Genomic DNA, 19,700 nt, shown 5'->3' on the forward strand with positions numbered 1-19,700 from the left:
ATCCTATATGCACTCTCCCAAGTATACCTATTAAATCATGAAAACTGACCACATATTAGCTACAAGAAAACCTTAATAAATTCTAAAAAGACAAAATAGTACTGCTGAAACTTGCTGACCATAATGCAATAAAACTAGAAAGAACAAAATTAATAAAACAAATATGCCCTCACTGTTAAACAATTATTGGCTCAATGAAGGAACATAAACCAAAACTGAAATATATGTAGAAAACAAAAAGGATGGATGCACTACAGAGCAGAATCCAATACTGAAAGAAGATTCATAGCTTTAAATATTTTAGTGATTAAGCAAAAAGGAGATAAATGAGTTAAGCATTTTATTCAAAAAGACAGAAAAAGAATGAAAAAACAACTTCATTCACAAGGAATGAATCAGTAGATAAAAGAAAAAAAATTTTTTTCAACTAGGACTAATATGCAAATTTCCAAACTGGCCTAAAAATTATATGCACATTTTTATATGTACACAAATGCACACACAATAGTTAAAACCATTATCTTAACTAATCAATAAAATTACAAAAGTGCAAATACATACATAATATATTTTTTGGAGTATATGTATTATATATAATATATATATGTATATGTAAATATATATATATTTAAATACACATATAAAATATATATGAAAAATGGAAGCAGGAAGTTAACTTCTGAAACCTAAGAAAATAAAAGAATTATGAGAAGCTATTCTGTCCAAGTCTATAGATTTGAAAGTGTGTGTGAAATGAAGACCTTCTAGGAAAATATAATATCCTATAACTGACTCTATAAAAGATGGGAAATGAAAAAAGATTTATTATCACTGTAGAAATAGAGAATGGTGTCAAAGAGCTATCACAGCTACCATACCTTCAGGAAAGAGAACCAGCCATATGGCTTCACAAGGGAATTCTATCAAACTTTTAAAAGATAGTATCTAAGATATCTAAACTGTACCAAAGCCCAAGGAAGAAAGAAAACTTCCTTACAAAAAGAAGCAATATAGCAATAACACCAAAATCCAGCAAAAAAGAAAGAAACAAGAAACAAAACTATAGATCAATCACACTTATGAACAGCAATGGAAAATCCTGAATAAAAGATTAACAAAAACCTGAAGCAGCATAATTAAAGAATATTATATCACAATTAACTTTGCTTACTGATCCAAACACTAGGGTGGTTGCATATTAGATACTCTATTAAATATAATCCATGACATGAATAGATCCAAGGAAAAATCAGTTGATCATTTCCAGAGGGGTCAAAAGTCATCATTATTTATTTATTATTATTAGTTCTTGATTGCAAAAGATAAAATGTAAACACTTCCTTAACCAGAAAAAAAGATTCTGAGGCAATACCAAGATATCCTCTATATCATTCTCATTGAATCTTGCAATTGGACTAGAGAGAAAAAGTAGAACTATAAAAATTAAAGACTGTTTCTATTTGCATTCGTTATTATTACATAACCAGAAAATAAAGAGAATCATCTAAGCCATCACTATGGAAAGTAATAAGAGAATAAACCTAGGGACAAAGTTAATAAACAGAAATAAAAAAAACTTTCAAACACATACTTAAAAAAATAATTGAGAACTATACTGGTAGAAAATTCCTTATTTCCGATAGCAAGTAAAAAAGGATAAAATACCTGGGGAGAGATAAACAGGAAGAAATACATATGGCCTAAATAAAGAAAACTATAAAGAAAGTAAGTCAAACAAATGGGAAAACATAATATGCTCTTAGATCTAGAAACAAGTAATCTCATGTGCCCTGATGGAAGTATACACTGTCAGGCTGCTTACAACAACCTGTCACTACCCATGGAAATTACAAACGCATATACCCTTTGAGAAGGAAATGGCAACCCACTCCAGTGTTCTTGCCTGGAGAATCCTGGGAACGGGGGCACCTGATGGGCGGTTGTCTATGGGGTTGCACAGAGTCAGACACAGCTGAAGTGACTTAGCAGCAGCAGATACCCCTTGATCTAGTTATTCTAACCCCAGGAATTTACTCTGTAGATAGTCCTGCTCCCATGCGAAGGTATGTGTGCTTAAGGTTATTCATTGCAGAACTGTCTGCAAAAGCAAAAGATTGGAAATTACTCATATCCATTAGATTACTGGTTTAGAAACAGTGGAAACAGTGGCTGCCTTTATTTTTCTGGGCTCCAAAATCACTGCAGATGGTGACTGCAGCCATGAAATTAAAAGACACTTACTCCTTGGAAGCAAAGTTATGACCAACCTAAACAGTGTATTAAAAAGCAGAGACATTACTTTGTCAACAAAGATCCGTCTAGTCAAGGCTATGGTTTTTCCAGTAGTCATGTATGGATATGAGAGTTGAACTATAAAGAAAGCTGAGCACCGAAGAATTGATGCTTTTGAACTGTGGTGTTGGAGAAGACTCTTGAGAGTCCCTTGGACTGCAAGGAGATCCAACCAGTCCATCCTAAAGGAGATCAGTTCTGAGTGTTCATTGGAAGGACTGATGCTGAAGCTGAAACTCCAATACTTCGGCCACCTGATGCGAAGAACTGACTCAATGGAAAAGACCTTGTGCTGGGAAAGATTGAAGGCGGAAGGAGAAGGGGACGACAGAGGATGAGGTGGCTGGATGGCATCACCGACTCAATGGACATGAGTTTGAGTAAACTCCAGGAGTTGCTAATGGACAGGGAGGCCTGGCACACTGCAGTTCAAGGTGTCACAAAGAGTCAGACACAACTGAGCGACTGAACTGAACCCATAAAACAGAATAGGATGCTGCTATATAAAAGGATAAATGTTTCAATGTACTAAAATCCCTCAACTCTTGGCAATATTCATTATCGTTGAAAATGCACATTCCTCTTAAGGTAGAAAAAAAACATTTCCAACATTTAGGTATAGTGACCAATAGAAACACAACTCTAAATGTTGGGGGGGGGGAAATCAGAACTGTGACTTAAAGATTTTATCCACTGATCTTTGGATTTTTTTTTTTATTCACTGATCCTTAAAGATTCTATCCACTGATCTTGCATTTTTTTATTCACTGATCCTATTCAAATTTTATTTTCATGAACATTCAAATGAGACCTTTTAATTATACAAAAGTAGTAAACACTGTGTTTAAGATGTAAAAATATTACCAACTTGACCTATAGATTGAATGCCGCTAAGTCGCTTCAGTCATGTCCAACTCTGTGCGACCCCATAGACAGCAGCCCACCAGGCTCCCCCGTCCCTGGGATTCTCCAGGGGTGAACCTCCTGGAGTGGCTTGCCATTTCCTTCTCCAATGCATGAAAGTGAAAAGTGAAAGTGAAGTCGCTTAGTCGTGTCCGACTCTTAGCGACCCCATGGACTGCAGCCTACCAGGCTCCTCCGTCCATGGGATTTTCCAGGCAGGAGTACTGGAGTGGGGTGCCATTGCTGTGTCCAATCCCAATCAAAGTCCAAGCAAGTTATTTTATGAGTATCAACAAGCTGATTCTAAAGTTTACATGCAGGAGAAGAACAAAGGTGAAGGTCTGATGCCACCTGACTTTAAGACTCACCTTAAAGCTACAGTCTTCAAGACAGTGGGTACTGGTGAAAGTATAAAGCAAACAGGTCAATGGAAGAGAAGAGAGAGCCCAGTAACAGCCTTGGATAAATACAGTTAAATGACCTTTGACAAAAGAGCAAAGGCAACACAATGAAGCAAAGACAGTCTCCCCAACAGTGCTGGAACAGCAACATACCAAAAAAAAAAAAAATCTACCTTATACCATTCACAAAAATTAATTCACAATGGATCACCGGCCTAATTGTAAAAATTCAGAACTACAAAACTCTTAGAGGATAATGCAGGAGAAAACCTAGATGACATTGGGTATGGTGAAGACTTTTGAGATAATAACACCATGGACATGATTCATAAAAAAAAAATTCACAAACTGGACTTAACTAAAATTAAAACTGTGGCTTTCCAAAAGAATTAAAACACAAGCCACAGATTGGGAGAAAAGACTTGAAAAAGACACATCTGATAAAGAATTTTATCCAATATATGCAAAGAACCCTTGAAACCCAAGAGCAAGAAGAAAAAATAATCCAATTAAAAATTAAGTTAAAGATCTTAGCAGAGACCTCCACGAGAGAAGATACACAAATGGGAAACAAGAATATAAGAAAATGCTTCATATTGTATATACCATCAGGGAAAGGGACATTAAAACAAGGAGCTACCATGACACATTTAACAGAACAATCAGAATCCAGAACACTGACTACACCCAGTGCTGGCAAGGGTTCTGAGGAACAGAAACTCTCATTCACGTTGGGAATGCACAGCGGTACAGCCACACTGGAAGATGGTTTGGCATCCCTTAAAAAATGAAACAGTTAGCATACTGTTAGCAAGTGCACTCTTTGGTATTTACCTAAAGGAGTTCACAATTTATGTCCACACAAAAATCATAATACATATATTTATAGCAGCTTTATTCATAATTGCCAAAATCTGGGAGCAACCAAGATGTCCTTCATTAGGTAAATGGATTAACAAAGCTGCAGTACTTCCAGACAATAGAGAATTTTATTCAGTACAAAAATGAAACGAGCCATCAAACCATGAAAACACATGGAAGAACCTTAAATAAATATTACTAAGTGAAAGAAGCCAATCTGAAAAGGTGACATACTGTATGATTCTACCTTTATGACGTTCTGGAAGGGGCAAAACTATGTAGACAGTGAAAAGATCAGTGGTTGTAGAAGGCAGTGGGGATGAACAGGTAGAGCATAGAGGACTGTTAAGGCAATGAAAATATGCTGTACAATATAATAACGATGGACATATGTCATTAGGCATGCATGCTCAGGCACTTCAGCTGCATCTGATTCTTTGCGACCCCATGGACAGTAGCCTGCTAGGCTCCTGTGTCCATGGGGTTTTCCCGGCAAGAATACTAGAGTGGGTTGCTCTGCCCCCTCCAGGAGATGTTCCTGACCAAGGGACTGAACCTGTGTCTCCTGCGCCCCTGCACTGCAGATGAGTACCTTAGTATTGAGTCACTGGGGAAGCCCCAAATGTCATTATACATTTGTCCAAACACAGAGACAGTACAATATCAAGAGTGAGCCTGAATCTAAACTATGAACTCTGGGTGATTATGATATTAGTGTACATTTATCTTTGGCAAAAAAAAAATACCACTTTGATGAGTCATATTGATAATGGGGTGTGCTCTGCATGTGTGGGGTCAGGGTTATATGGGAAATTTCTGTACTGCCCTCCCAATTTGGTTTCAAAACCTAAAACAAACAAACAAAAAAAATGAACTCAATTGAGCTCTTTAAAAACTTTTAAAAGTTTTTCATTTCAGTATTATAGATATGCATAAGATGTAAAGTAAAGCCACCCTCAACTCATCCAGTCTCATCTTCCAAGTTAATTTTGACCATATATGTTTATATTTTGATTGGTAGCAAAGTCTACATAGGATGCTTACATTTCCATTTCTTGATCTATCATCTGTGGAGTGCCTATTGATTTTGTGCCATGAACGAGAATGAATTAACTCTGAGATACTATCACAATCCAACCAGACTTCCCATTTGTGCTGGTAATATTATCATTATTTGTAGACCTTTAAGCATCTATTTTGATTGATCAACTCTAAGTAGTACTTGTTAACTGTCTACTATGTGAGATGAGGAAACTTATAAATAGGCAAAATTCAACATAATCAAAGATGAATTCTAAAAAGCATTTACCTTGTTCGTAAAGTAGCTTCATATTCGAATCTTTGCAGGCAACCAGATTGTTGAGCAATGCAACCACACTTTGCATGGTGTTACCCAGAATGTTCTCCTGATGTTCCTGCAACAGAGTACCATTTTCATCATAACTGTACAGAAACAGAGTAACATCATTACATCATAAAACAGACAAATGGTCACATGACCGACCTCCCTTCATTCTTTGCACAAAGTTGGGTGATAATCTTTTTCCACTCAGATGGGGCAAAATTTCTCTGTGTTAAGGTCCCATCAATGAGTCAGGTGAGCTGGGAGGCACCGTGAACCACTCAGGGCACCAGCATGGTTGCATGCTGTCCCCTGCCCACGCGCTGAGGGACAACCACTCTGCCCTCGGGGCTTCTGATGGGCAACTTCTCTGACTAGAGATCTAGTACGTGGAACTTAGGAAACTACACCTGAAAGTGACTTTGAGATCCAAAAGAAAAACTTCTTACAGAAACATTTCTGCAGTTTTGAGAGTCAACCGTGACTGCTTTTTCCTTCCTCACTCTTACACATTGCTGGTGATGCTGAATATGACTTACTGCCGCACTGCTTCAGTGCACTGAACTATACAGGGGCCTGAAAGAGTGAACTCCGCTTTCCCTAACGCTTCATAGCTCATAGCAGGATGTAACTTTGGTCCAATTTCTCATTGAGAAGACACAAAAGATAACTTCTTTCTAACTTTTTAAGGGATCCCAAAGATTTTCTTTTGAAATACTTTTAGAGTCACAGCAGAGTTGTAAAGACAGCATACAGAGTCTCCATACACCCTTCACCCAATTTCCCGTTAGCATAATCCAACCAATGCACGTTGATCGAAACTAAGGTACCACTGGTATGGTGCTAATAACAAAACTAAAGACTATTCAAATGTCACGTTTTCTGCTAACATCCTTTTCTGTTCCAGGATCCAGTCCAGGATCCCATGCTGCACTGAGAATTAAGTCTTTTTTACAACTTTTATTTACAAAGTGCCCACTGTTCTAGGCACTTGGCTTATACCAGTGAAAAAAACAGACCAAAATTTTAAAAAACTTTCCAGAAAAGCAGCCCCACCCTTGTGGAATTTACATGTAGCAGTGGGGGAAGACAATAATTACATTCTACGTTAAAGGATGAAACACACTGCAGGAGGAGACAGAACAGGGGACAGCAGTTTGGGGGTGCTGTAGGGGAAGGTTACAACTTTAAACAAAGCAAGTAAGGGACACCTCCTTCAGAAGATGACATCTGGACTGTACTTTTATTATACTGCCAGGTTCTATTTGCTTGTTTTAGAATAGTCACATCAATGTTCATGCAGCGTGGCATTCTGTATGATGTACTATGCATATAAGTTAAATAAGCAGGATGACAATATACAGCCTTGACATATTCCTTTTCCGATCTGGAACCAGTCTGTTGTTCCATGTCCAGTTCTAACTGTAGCTTCTTGACCTACATACAGATTTCTCAGGAGGGAGGTCAGGTGGTCTGGTATTCCCATCTCTTTCAGAATTTTCCACGGTTTGTTATGATCCACACAGTCAAAGGCTTTGGCATAGTCAATAAAGCAGAAGTAGATGTTTTTCTGGAACTCTCTTGCTTTTTTGATGATCTAGCAGATGTTGGCAAGCTGATCTCTGGTTTCTCTGCCTTTCTTGAATCCAGCTTGAATACATGGAAGTTCATGGTTCATGTACTGTTGAAGTCTGGCTTGGAGAATTTTGAGCATTACTTTGCTAGCGTGTGACATGAGTGCAATTGTGTGGTAGTTTGAATATTCTCTGGCATTGCCTTTCTTTGGGATTGGAATGAAAACTGACCTTTTCCAATCCTGTGGCCACTTCTGGGCTTTTCAAATTTGCTGGCATATTGAGTACAGCACTTTCACAGCATCATCTTTAGGATCTGAAATAGCTTAACTGGAATTCCACCACCTTCACTAGCTTTGTTTGTAGTGATGCTTTCTAAAGCCCAGTTGACTTTGCATTCCAGGATGTCTGGCTCTATGTGAGTGATCACCCCGTGATTATCTGGGTCATGAAGATCTTTTCTGTATAGTTCCTCTGTGTATTCTTGCTACTTCTTCTTAATATCTTCTGCTTCTGTTAGGTCCATACCATTTTGGTCCTTTATTGTACTCATATTTGCATGAAATGTTCCCTTGGTATCTTTAATTTTATTGAGATCTCTAGTCTTTCCCACTCTATTGTTATCCTCATTTCTTTGCATTGATTGCTGAGGAAAGCATTCTTATCTCTCCTTGCTATTCTTTGGAATTTGGGATTCAAATGGGTATACCTTTCTTTTCCTCCTTTGCCTTTAACTTCTCTTCTCTTCTTGGCTATTTGTAAAGCCTCATCAAACCATCTTGCCTTTTTGCATTTCTTTTTCTTGGGGATGGTCTTGATCATTACCTCCTGTACAATGCCACAAACCTCTGTCCATAGTTCTTGAGGCACACTATCTATCAGATCTAATCCCTTGAATCTCTTTGTCACTCCCACTGTATAATTGTAAGGGATTTGATTTAGTAGTTTTCCCTACTTTCTTCAATTTAAGTCTGAATTTGACAATAAAGCGTTCATGATCTGAGCCACAGTCAGCTCTTGGTCTTGCTTTTGCTGACTGTATAGAGCTTCTCCATCTTTGGCTGCAAAGAATATAACCAATCTGATTTCAGTTTTGACCATCAGGTCATCAATAACCTCAGATACACAGGTGATATCATCCTTATGGCAGAAAGTGAAGAAGAACTAAAGAGCCTCTTGATGAAAGTGAAAGAGGAGCGTGTTGGCTTAAAACTCAACATTCAGAAAACTAAGATCATGGCATCCAGTCCCAACACTTCATGGCAAATGGATGAGGAAACAATGGAAACAGTGAGAGACTTTATTTTTGAGGGCTCCAAAATCACTGCAGATGGTGACTGCAGCCATGAAATTAAAAGACGCTTGCTCCTTGGAAGAAAAGCTATGACCAATCTAGACAGTATATTAGAAAGCAGAGACATTACTTTACCAACAAAGGTCTGTTTAGTCAAAGCTATGGTTTTTCCAGTAGTCATGTATGCATGTGAGAGTTGGACCATAAAGAAAGCTGAGCACTGAAGAATTGATGCTTTTAAACTGTGGTGTTGGAGAAGACTCTTGAGAGTCCCTTGGACTGCAAGGAGATCAAACCAGTCCATCCTAAAGGAAATGAGTCTTGAATATTCATTGGAAGGACTGATGCTGAAGCTGAAACTCTAGTACTTTGACCACATGATGCAAAGAACCGACTCATTGGAAAAGATCCTTATGCTGGGAAAGATTGAAGTCAGGAGATGAGATGGTTGGATGGCATCACTGACGCGATGGACATGAGTTTGAGTAGGCTCTGGGAGTTGGTGATGGACAGGGAAGTCTGATGTGCTGCAGTCCATGGAGTCACAGTAAGTCGGACACAACTGAGCGACTGAATTGAATTGACATCAGTGTCTCCAGTGTTAGTGGCCTATGAGTGACATCCTCATCTGAATTTAGTATCAGTTTGATGATACCCTTTGTCCCTTCATTTTATTCCACATTTATTGTGCATCTAATATCTACTTCTGGGTGAGATGGTAGAACTCCCTAGTATTTAATAAAAGCAACTGGGATCAGTGTAATTTTACTGGTAAATCTTCAAATATTTTTTTCAAAAACATCTTACATCTATACTGATCCAAATTTATGTCCATTTTCTAAGAAAATCATCTAAACTGTCCCAAGTTTTCAAACAAACTGTAACAGAATCATACAGAACTCTCTCTCCTATCTTCACCTATATTCTCTGAGCTGACTGACATCACCTTTTACACTATCTCCTCCCTCTTCTTGATCAGACTCACCAAAGCCTTGCCTATATTACTGGTCTTTTCAGGGAGCCAGCTTTCCATTTGTCAAGAATCTACACTTGTGACTTCGAGTTGGTCACTACAAATGCACACAATTCCTACTTCCCTCGCCTAGATATATAGGAGGATGGCCCTTTCCTGCCCACTCATACTTAGAATTGCCCCAAAGACTGGCTTTGGCCAATTGAACTCATTTGGGCAGAAGTTTTAAAGGCTAGAGATGGCTTCACTGTCCTATCCTTCCTCTGCCTTGTGACCAGTCTGGAGGGAAGATGCGCCAATAGCCCAGGCCTCAGAATGAGGACACTCAGCAGAGCTGTTCGGAGTCCCTTGATGAACACACAGCTTCAAAAAGTTCACACACACAAAAAAAATCAACACGTGTTCCCCATCCTGAACCCCCTCCCACTTCCCTCCCCATACCATCCCTCTGGGTCATCCCAGTGCACCAGCCCCAAGCATCCTGTATCCTGCATCAAACCTGGACTGGCGATTTGTTTCTTATATGATATTATACATGTTACAGTGCCATTCTCCCAAATCATCCCACCCTCTCCCTCTCCCACAGAATCCAAAAGACTGTTCTATACATCTATGTCTCTTTTGCTGTCTCACATACAGGGTTATCGTTACCATATTTCTAAATTCCATATATATGCGTTAGTATACTGTATTGGTGTTTTTCTTTCTGGCTTACTTCACTCTGTATAATTGGCTCCAGTTTCATCCACCTCATTAGAACTGATTCAAATGTATTCTTTTTAATGGCTGAGTAATATTCCATTGTATATATGTACCACATCTTTCTTATCCATTCATCTGCTGATGGACATCTAGGTTGCTTCCCATGGTGGATTCATGTTGATGTATGGCAAAACCAATACAATATTGTAAAGTAATTAGCCTCCAATTAAAATAAATAAATTAAAAAAAAAATCAACACAGCATCGGGCTCTAAACTGCAGTCAACAGACATATACATCCCACCAATGGTAGTCACTCTATTTCTTGAGCCTAATCATCTATAAAAGATCTGCTTTCCAAATATCAATGCCTGGAAAGTTCTATTCTTTAGAAACACAAGTATTAAAGTGGATGTTCATGTTTGACTGTTTCACTGACACCAGCTTAAGAATATTAATGTGGAAGCAATGGGCTACCACCAATTTCATCTAATTATTCTTACAACTGGTTGGAGGGAAAGGATGATTAATAAGCACCAAGATGACATGACAAGTTATTCATGATAAAGTAGCTAACGATACAAAGGAAACTTATTCTTGTGAAGAATAAAGACAGTAATAAATCTTTTCTTTTGTTTCCATTTGGTAAAATTATACCAGTCCTTGTTCAAAGGCCAGTCTGTTGGAAAACGTAGGTCAGTTTTACTAGAGATAAATCCACTGTTCCTTTCATAAACATATTTTTGTGACTATACATGACTTTTCTATGCTCTCGGAAGTATTTTTGGCTCCTTGTAAAGTCAATGCTTCAGTTTTTCCTGGTGCTCAAAAGTGAGAGTCACTTGTTGATAAAGGCATTTTCTTTAAGTACAAAAGCCAACTTTTCAAACCTCCATTACCCCTGGATACTAAGAGCCCAGGACCGTACCCCAGCCAATTAAGTCCTGAGACTCCCGGCCTGGAGTTTGCAGTCACTGCAGAAGGAGGGGCTCTGCCAGCCCCACAGGGCTGCATCTGCAGAAGGGCACAAAGGTGCACTCTGCCCACCAAGAGACCCCACTGACCTTATCACTGGAAACGCTCAGGGCACAATATCCGATGCAGAGAATAGAGACCAAAGACCCATAACCAGACTGGGAGACGTGGCTCCTTTTCCATTTCAGGCATTATTCAAAACACTTTGTTTTAATTTCTTTGCTATTGATTTTTAAACCATTCACAGACCGTGAACTTTGTTCGATATACAACAGGGGCTTTGTTAAAACTATATTCACTTCTTCCTTCTTGTACCTACAAGAATGCTTCTTGCTCAGTTTGAAAGAGAGAAACCATAGACCATAGTGACCGTGCCTGCTCAAGGCAACGATGTGGTTCTCTAGGGGAAATCAGACAGTAACTGCTGTGGCCTGGAACTTAATTTCCCCAAAAAACAATGCTCAAGACATGAGAAGAGCAGATGAAAAGGTGTGAATGTCAACTAAGCACACTTCTATTAATTTCTATCAAGTTGAGCTATTTCACTTCTCTTAGCAACTTTAATAAGATTTGTTACTACAGTTCACAACCACATTCATAGCCCACAGGGGATAAGTTACGCTATGAAAAACATTGTATTTCTTTCTAAGCCAGAGTAGAGAATTATATGAAGGGAGAAGACATCAGGATAAATATGTGGGGACCCTGGAAAATTAGTGTGAAGAGGAAAGAAACCACAAGTTTGAGTCAAAGACCACAGGCCAGAGATGGAGGGGAGGGATAACGCTGATTAAAGGCTGTGTCTTCATTAGATGTTCCTCTAAGACAACCCCTCTCCCTAAAAAGAGTCCCATAACTCACTAGCAAAACAAGGGGTCCACACCACTGATGCCCCAACACATGCAGTAAGAGCAGTGTGAGGAGAGCGAAACATTTAATGACCCACAACAGGGCCTCCGGCACAGGGTCAGGGCCCGGGACACCAGCAGCTTCTGTGCTGATGGCGGCAGAGCAGCCACATAAGCCCAAGCATGGACAAGACAGAAGTGAAAATATACTGATAAGGGACTACATGCTATAGCCCGCACCTCAAGCCCTCTACCTGTATCATCTCATTTAATCCTCACCAAAACTCCAAAGTGGCTATCTGTGAGCCCTTCTCATAGATAAGGGCTCTGAGGTTAAGGAGGTGAAGTGTCACTCACCAAAGATCACCGAGCTTCTTGATTGTGAGGCTGGGATTCAATCTAGGAGATGGAAGGTGACCTTTTATCACCAAGCAACGCTGCCTCGTGACAACACTGACGGAGCGCAGGACCTCAGGGTCACTCGTCAGCCCACCCCAGGTTAACCAACATGACATGAGGGCCAGGGACGTAAAGGACTCTGGAGCAGGGGGCGGGAAGAGGACAGAAAGACTGACTTGAAGCTGCTGTTCTAACACTGCCCTCTAACTTCTCCGGCTACAATATGCCCAGCCCTGTGTTACCACCACTGGGACCTCCTGGCTTCAAAAGATCCCTTTATATGGACAGCCTATCATGAGATACGCAACTCGGAAAGCAAGATGTAGGTATTTGGCAACTACAGGACAGAAAAGAATGAGTGAACCACACCCAAGAATGAAGTTACACAGTGGCCCCACAGTCGACAGTCACAGGACTGAGACACGCAGCGTCAGCACTGGCTGAGGGGCAAGAATGGAAGCTGTGCTCACGGGAGGAGAAGCCTGCACTGCCTTTCCACAAAGACACCCAAGACAATCCTATGGCACTTGAGGATTTTGATGAAAATCGTCAACCCCTCGGTCCAGAACCCAGTAAGGAGAGCTGACCTAATTTGTGTGCCCAACACCATGGTGTACGGACATTTAATAAACAGGGCACTTGAGAGTTCTAATAAAACATAGCGTTTGCCAGTAGAGATAATTAGAATTGAAGCCGCAAAATTCTAGTGTTTGGCAACATAGATGAAACAACTTCATTAAGATGTACAGCTTCAGCAAATGAAAGGCAGGAGAGCACTGGACCCTGAAGAATCAGCCTTCTTGAAACTAATTGCTTCAGTGCTTAAAGAGGACAGCTCTGCAACACCAAGGGCACAGCAAGGAAATGCCGCTGGAAAGCAATCAGCCTTCCCAAAGCGCTCTCACTTGTAAACACAGCATTAGACTCCATTCCAACATATGAAGGTGGAAGTGGCACTGGAAGACTTCAGATGAAAATGTTGGGCTGGGGTGTCAACAGTCAAGGTAGGAGATACCTCTAACGATCAACAGTAACAGTGAACCATGGTCACTCTCTTCTGCCCTTGGTGTGGGCTGCAACTCAAAAGACAACGTACCAGAAGACAAGAACCAATCCTGCGAGGTTAGGAAGGAGCCACTGAAAGAATGAGAAGTAGAAGCACACGCAAATGACATGGACGCGACATCCACCATCTCTCTGAGATGAACACACAGCATACCCCGTTCAGCGCACATGTTCAGATAACATTTCAGGGTGGGGTGGGGGGCAGGCTTATGTTGCTGTACCACTTGTCCCTGGACTGTGCAGGCACTTGCACTTGGTACAGAGGTGTCGCCACAGGACACAGGGTGGCATCAACCCGCGATCCTTTTCATACCTTCTCCTGCATGGCCAGACTCCTAGAGATCTGGAGCCTGCAGAAAGGAGCCTGCATCATGGAACCGTATACACTACCATATATAACACAGATAGCCAGAGGGAATTCGCTGTATGACTCAGGGAGCTGAAACCCGGAGCTCTGTGACAAGCTGGAGGGGTGGGGTGGGGGGAGATTCAAGAGGGAGGGGACATATGTATACCTGTGGCTGATTCATGGTGAGGGATGGCAGAAACCAACACAATATTTGTAACGTAATTGCCCTCCAATTAAAAATTTTAAAAACTTTTTTTGGAAAAAGCGGCCTGCAGAGCACCCAAACAACATTGAGTCACGTGTGGGGAGAAGGACACTTTCATATTACTGAGTTTTCCACAAGGCTGTTTCACCAGCAGTGCTAACTCGATGGAATCTAAACTGAGATCGGCTCCTTTGCCCTTACTCTTCCTCTTTTCTGTTTTCCATTTTAATGAACCCTCCAATCTGCCCGGCTACCCAGCCATGCATCTTCGAATCACCAGAGACGACTGCCTCTACTCTTGTCTCCCACATCCAACCAGCCACAGCAGCCCCCTGGTTTTCCCCAAGCCCTCTTCAATCTGCTTTCCATCCCCACTGCCATCTCTTAATGTGTCTCTATCCCTGGCCTCACTGTCCTGACGGCTGACAGCTGCTGCTTTCGAAAGTGGCAGAGATTCGTCTCCGCTCCCGGGGCTGACATGTGGGGCCGCGGGGTCTGGGGAGTGAGTGCGCTGGAGGTTACAGTAGGTCCAGGACGGAGGGAGGGCCAGTGATTCCCACACTCCAGTTTGTTCAAAGTCCCGGCGGGATCCCAAGGCCTGAGAGTGGGAGAAAACCACAAGAACCAGGAGATGACAGAGCAAGGCAGATCTAAGGCCTTGGGCACAGAGTAATTTAAAATGAACTCACTCGTGTACCTCATAAATATGTGTGAGTGTTAGTAGCTCAGTTGTGTCTGACTCTTTGGGACCCCATGAACTGTAGCCTGCGCCAGGCTCCTCTGTCCATGGAATTTTCCCTCATAAATATATATATGGGATTTCCTGGGAAGAAAGGACAGGATTTGGGGGTCCAAAGTGGGCCTGTCTGGGGTGTGAGGGAGCTGGTGCTGAGCCTCTGCTTTGCCAGCTGTGAAGCAGTCACCCAGCTCCTCTGCCCTGTGGTCAGGGTTTCGTGGGACTTAGCAGGCTCCGAGGAGACTCGGTGGGGTCGGGGGAGGGGACCTGGAAAGGGTCTTCTTTCATCTGTAGACAAAACCATATGGTGCTCTCGGCCTAAGAGTCTGGAGGCATAAAATTAACTCCCTTCTTTTAGTTGGCTCTCCCTCCATCTTTCTGGTTAGGGACATGAGAGAGAAGAGCTTCAGATGGATTTTAAATGTGACTGACAGGTATGGTGGAGGCCCTCTAGCAGCAAATACAAGTTGTTATTAGCAATGCGTTCCAGCCGGTGCAGACGGGGGTCTGGGTCAACTGGAGCCATCTGTCAATCGGTGTGCCCACGTGACTCGAGGGTCCTGGTCTGTGTAACACCCCTGGCAGTGCGCTGCGGACGCCCCTCCAGCAGGTGAACACGTCACTTAGTTTCTGCGGCCGTGCCCTCTCACGTTATTTAGGCTTCCAGCAGGAAGATTCCGTCCTCTGGGCTCCCAGTAGGGCCCAAGGCCTCAAGGCAGATGTAGTGGGCCAGGGCCGATGCTGTTCAGGCAGGAGAACCCTGGCCATGGAGCCAAAGGCAAGCGGCCAGGACCATGCCCCCAGGGATGGATCGTGTCCTCTTTGTGTGTGTCTGCCTGCAGTGTTGACAGACAGGCCCCTCCTGACCCACAACATGCTCGCTGAGCTAACTACAGGCTGGCAGCAGGGGGACGGATGAGAAAGAAAAAACACAAGTGTGCGTCCAGACACAAAACCCTTCCTGCCTTCTTCTAGCATCCCTGCCACAGTCCAACATGAAAACAACAATAATGGTAATAAAAAACAATAATAAAGGTTTGGCAAACAGGTTTATTCTTAAAAATTCAGGCCAGATGTCGTCTGCTGTGGCTGGGGGTGGCAGGGGAGGCCACCTTTCTTGTGTCACATGACATTTCCACCACCATCCTGTGCCTGCCTTCATCACAACACCTGCCACAACCCCTTAACTGTTGTTCATCCATTCCTGGATCAACGCTGAGCCCTCTGGGGGCAGAATTGGGACTTTTAGTCAGGTTTCCAGAGCCAAGGTATGGTGGCTGGTATGCAGAGGCCTCTGGTAAATTACGGAAATGCTCCATGTTGCTTATATGATGAACACAGCTGGGGAAGCGATATATGGCTTGTGGGATGCTCCTTCGAGAAATGAACTTGTCAGCAACTAGAAACCGCCTTCAATCAAACAATCAATACATATTTATGGGGCACCTAAAATTTGCTATTTAATGGTGTGAAACAGAACTATACAAGGATAAAAAATGATCTCTCTCAAAATGTTTTCAATCAGTATCTTTTTACTTTTGAATAATGTTTGCAATAAGGGAAACATTCAGATCTTTTGACTTCAAATGAAATTCATAAGAATCTCTCACACTCGCATCCACATGGAAAATGTACACTCTGAAATTTTGAAAGACCTTGACACAGTTTTAATAGGACCCTCCATTAAAGGTAACTGCTCAGCAATACAAATAAGTGTCCCATTCGAAAGAAAGAAAATATTACATAAGGCAAAAATGAATGAAAAGATCAGCACACAGAATTATCAAAAGAATTTTCAACTATAGATCTCTTGACTGTGGGAGTTTTCCATGTGTTGGTACTCATAGATCCTGTCTCAAAGTAGTACCAGTAAGTCCTACAGGAAAAAGAAATTAGTGGGAATTGACTGGAAGCGTATTTAAACCTACGGTTTTGAGGCACATAAAGGAACAATGCAATAAGCAAAAAGAAAACTGAGCTTAAAAAAAAAAAAAAAAGAGCTTCTTGGCTGCCCCATTATTCACCAGCTGACAAACCTGGAACAAAGCAAGAATCATACTACCAGACTTTGGAAGAATCTTAGAGAATCTTCTAGGTCAATCATTTGATTTTAAACATAAAGAAAGAGAAGCCCTGAGAAAAGAACAGAGGAACAGAGCCTGGACTTACACTCAGAAGCGCATCCTCCTTTCCCATTACCTCATTTTGCCCTCATCACTTGAAAAATCAAACCAGGGAACAGATGAGGAAGATGTGGTACATATACTACTCAGCCATAGAAAAGAATGAAATCATGTCATTTGCAGCAACATGGATGCAACCAGAGATCATCATACTAAGTGAAGAAGTCAGAGAAAGACAAATATATCACTTAATTATAGAATCTAAAATATGACACAAATGAGCCTACCTATGAAACAGACTCTCAGACACAGATGACAGACTTGTGGCTGCCAGGGGCTGGGAAGGCACAGAGGGGGAGTTTGGGGTTAGCATATGCAAACTATTTATATAGACTAGAGAAACAAGAAGGCCCATACAGTAGGTACAGCACAGGGAACTATATTCAATGTCCTTGAATTGAATTCAATACAATGTCCCATTATGATAAATCATAATGGGAAAGAATACAAAAAAGAATGTATATATAATTGAATCACTTTGTCGTACAGCAAAAAATTGGCACAACATTGTAAATCAACTATACTTTAATAAAAATAATAAAGATCACATCAGGGTATGCAGAATCAAGGAGGTAGCTTTTAAAACGGATAAAATTTGTGTCCACACTGCACAAGTAATACTTGAAGCGTTGCTGCCGGGGGCTGTAGACCCAGTTGCCCTTAACACCTTCTTTGACAGGTCAGCTCTTACCCTTGAACAGCAAGTGGTAGGTGGGCTACCCTGAGCTATGAGAAACCTTAACAAAATGCCTAGTGACCCCGAGGCCCCCAAAGCAAATACTTCCTGATCTGATGGGATTTTTCAACCAGTTTTTGTTGCAGAGGGCCGTCTCTAAAGAGAAGATGGAAGAACCAAGCCACTTCACATAGCATAAATGTTCAACAAGGAGCACCTTTTCCCAAAAAGTTATTCTGAGCATGTAACAAATCAGACACCAGGGAAAGTGCAAACATATATATGTGATGTTTAAAAATCAGCAGCATAAGGCAGTCCAGATCTCTGTCACTCACCCTAGAATTTGCTGCACTGGGTATTTTATGCATGATCACACTTCTGTTATCAATCTCCATAATGGAGGGCAATCAGTTTTCCTTTTCTTAGACTCTAGTTAATAACAGCAATACTTGTATAAACACATTGAAAAATTCGATAAGCTCATTTTGGGCCACACAGTGATAAAAACTATAACATCTTGGAGAATAAATTGGCAGTATGAAATGGGATAAAATCATTTCAGGAATTTTTCACCTCCTAGATGGGATTTTGTGCCCTTATTGGCATTTTAAAAAATTAACTGGAGTTGGAAGATTCCCTAGATTCGAGCATAAACTGGGCAATGTTAATGTGGGTCATGCTGGACCACCATAGGGGGATCAAAGGGTCTTTTGCTGGTAAAGGTTTGAGAGAAAGGATCAATAAACCAGCAGACCCTGAGCATAAGCAGGGCATGGGCTGGGCAACAGGAAGTGTCAGGAGACTGACCAACTTGACAGGGGAGAAAGTGACGGTAAACGGGTCAGTGTCCGTTTCTGAAGTCAAAAAGAGAATAAGAACTTAAATTAATTCCATACACCAAGCCAGACTGGAGGTCTAAGAGCCTTGAGACATCAGCCGACCCTCCCCTTTATTATCTATTCTGGGACAACACCCTTGGCAGCCCTGGCTCTATGCTAGGCATCCCAGCCTCATCCACGGAGTGCCCATATGGTCATGGCATTGTTTCTGCATGAATGCAACAGTCCCACCAGTCCAGGAGAAGTCCCTGGAGCTCAGAAATGAGGAGGGGAAAGGGAAAGCTATGGTGTTTTCGTATTTTTAACTCTTATAGCTCAATAAACGAACTTCAGCTTGAAGGGCTTAGATGGCAAATTGGCATCATTAAATTTTTCTCATGCAAGTCTGAGGGAAAAAAAAACAGAAAGCAGAATGAGTCCTAAGAACAAGGGGAGGGTAGAAGGATGGGAGGGAGGGCGGATAGAAGGGAGACAGACCAGGGAGGGAGAGAGGATGGGGAGGAAGAAAAGAGAGTCAGAAAATATTTTCCCAAGAAGAAAAGTGAACCCAGGAGGGCTGAGCTGGGGGTGTAAGCCCTCGTCTGCAAGTGTCAGATCGAGAAGTCTCTGCATCACCAGGCAGCTGCTCACCTCCACCTGGAATGAAAAGTGAGTCATAGGCCCAGCACAAGTCCAGCCTCTGGGTGCCTCCCAGTAAACCCTGACCAGCGTTTCAGAGAGAGGAGCACAGAGACAGGGCTCTGGTCCCTGCAAGAACCCTTTACTCCTGTTGGGATGCATGTCATGAACTTGTGTGGGTGAACAAGGAAGGGGTGCTTATCTTTGGGAGATGCCCCTGGGCTTCAGAGGCACATGGAGCCCATTCTCGGAATCCTGGATTTCATTATTTGCCAGGCTTACTGGCTAAACTCAGAATCTCATCTCTCAGAGCACAAGTAGCAGGGTTAAGCTAACAAACAACCCAACACAACTGTTTAGAAGGCAGGAGAAATCATTCACGGAGCTCCAGTTCTCAAACATTTCACATTAACTATGCTCTGGAGTTCAACAAAACGTGGGCCCTGCTCCCAGCAGGGCTCTGCCT

The 19,700-nt window shown here is 41.8% G+C and overlaps 1 protein-coding gene across 11 annotated transcripts in view; it reads right to left on the reverse strand.

Moving 5' to 3' along the window:
* Positions 1-19,700, reverse strand: part of ULK4 (unc-51 like kinase 4) — a 508,471-nt gene that overhangs the window by 221,640 nt on the left and 267,131 nt on the right. For all 11 annotated transcript variants that reach the window (XM_061396049.1, XM_061396042.1, XM_061396048.1 and 8 more), the window contains one exon: positions 5,767-5,872. In XM_061396049.1, coding sequence (XP_061252033.1) covers positions 5,767-5,872 — 106 coding nt within the window. The remainder of the gene's footprint in view (positions 1-5,766; positions 5,873-19,700) is intronic.

Source organism: Bos javanicus, chromosome 22 (assembly GCF_032452875.1).
Source record: "Bos javanicus breed banteng chromosome 22, ARS-OSU_banteng_1.0, whole genome shotgun sequence".
In the NCBI taxonomy this organism is placed as follows: Eukaryota; Metazoa; Chordata; class Mammalia; order Artiodactyla; family Bovidae; genus Bos; species Bos javanicus.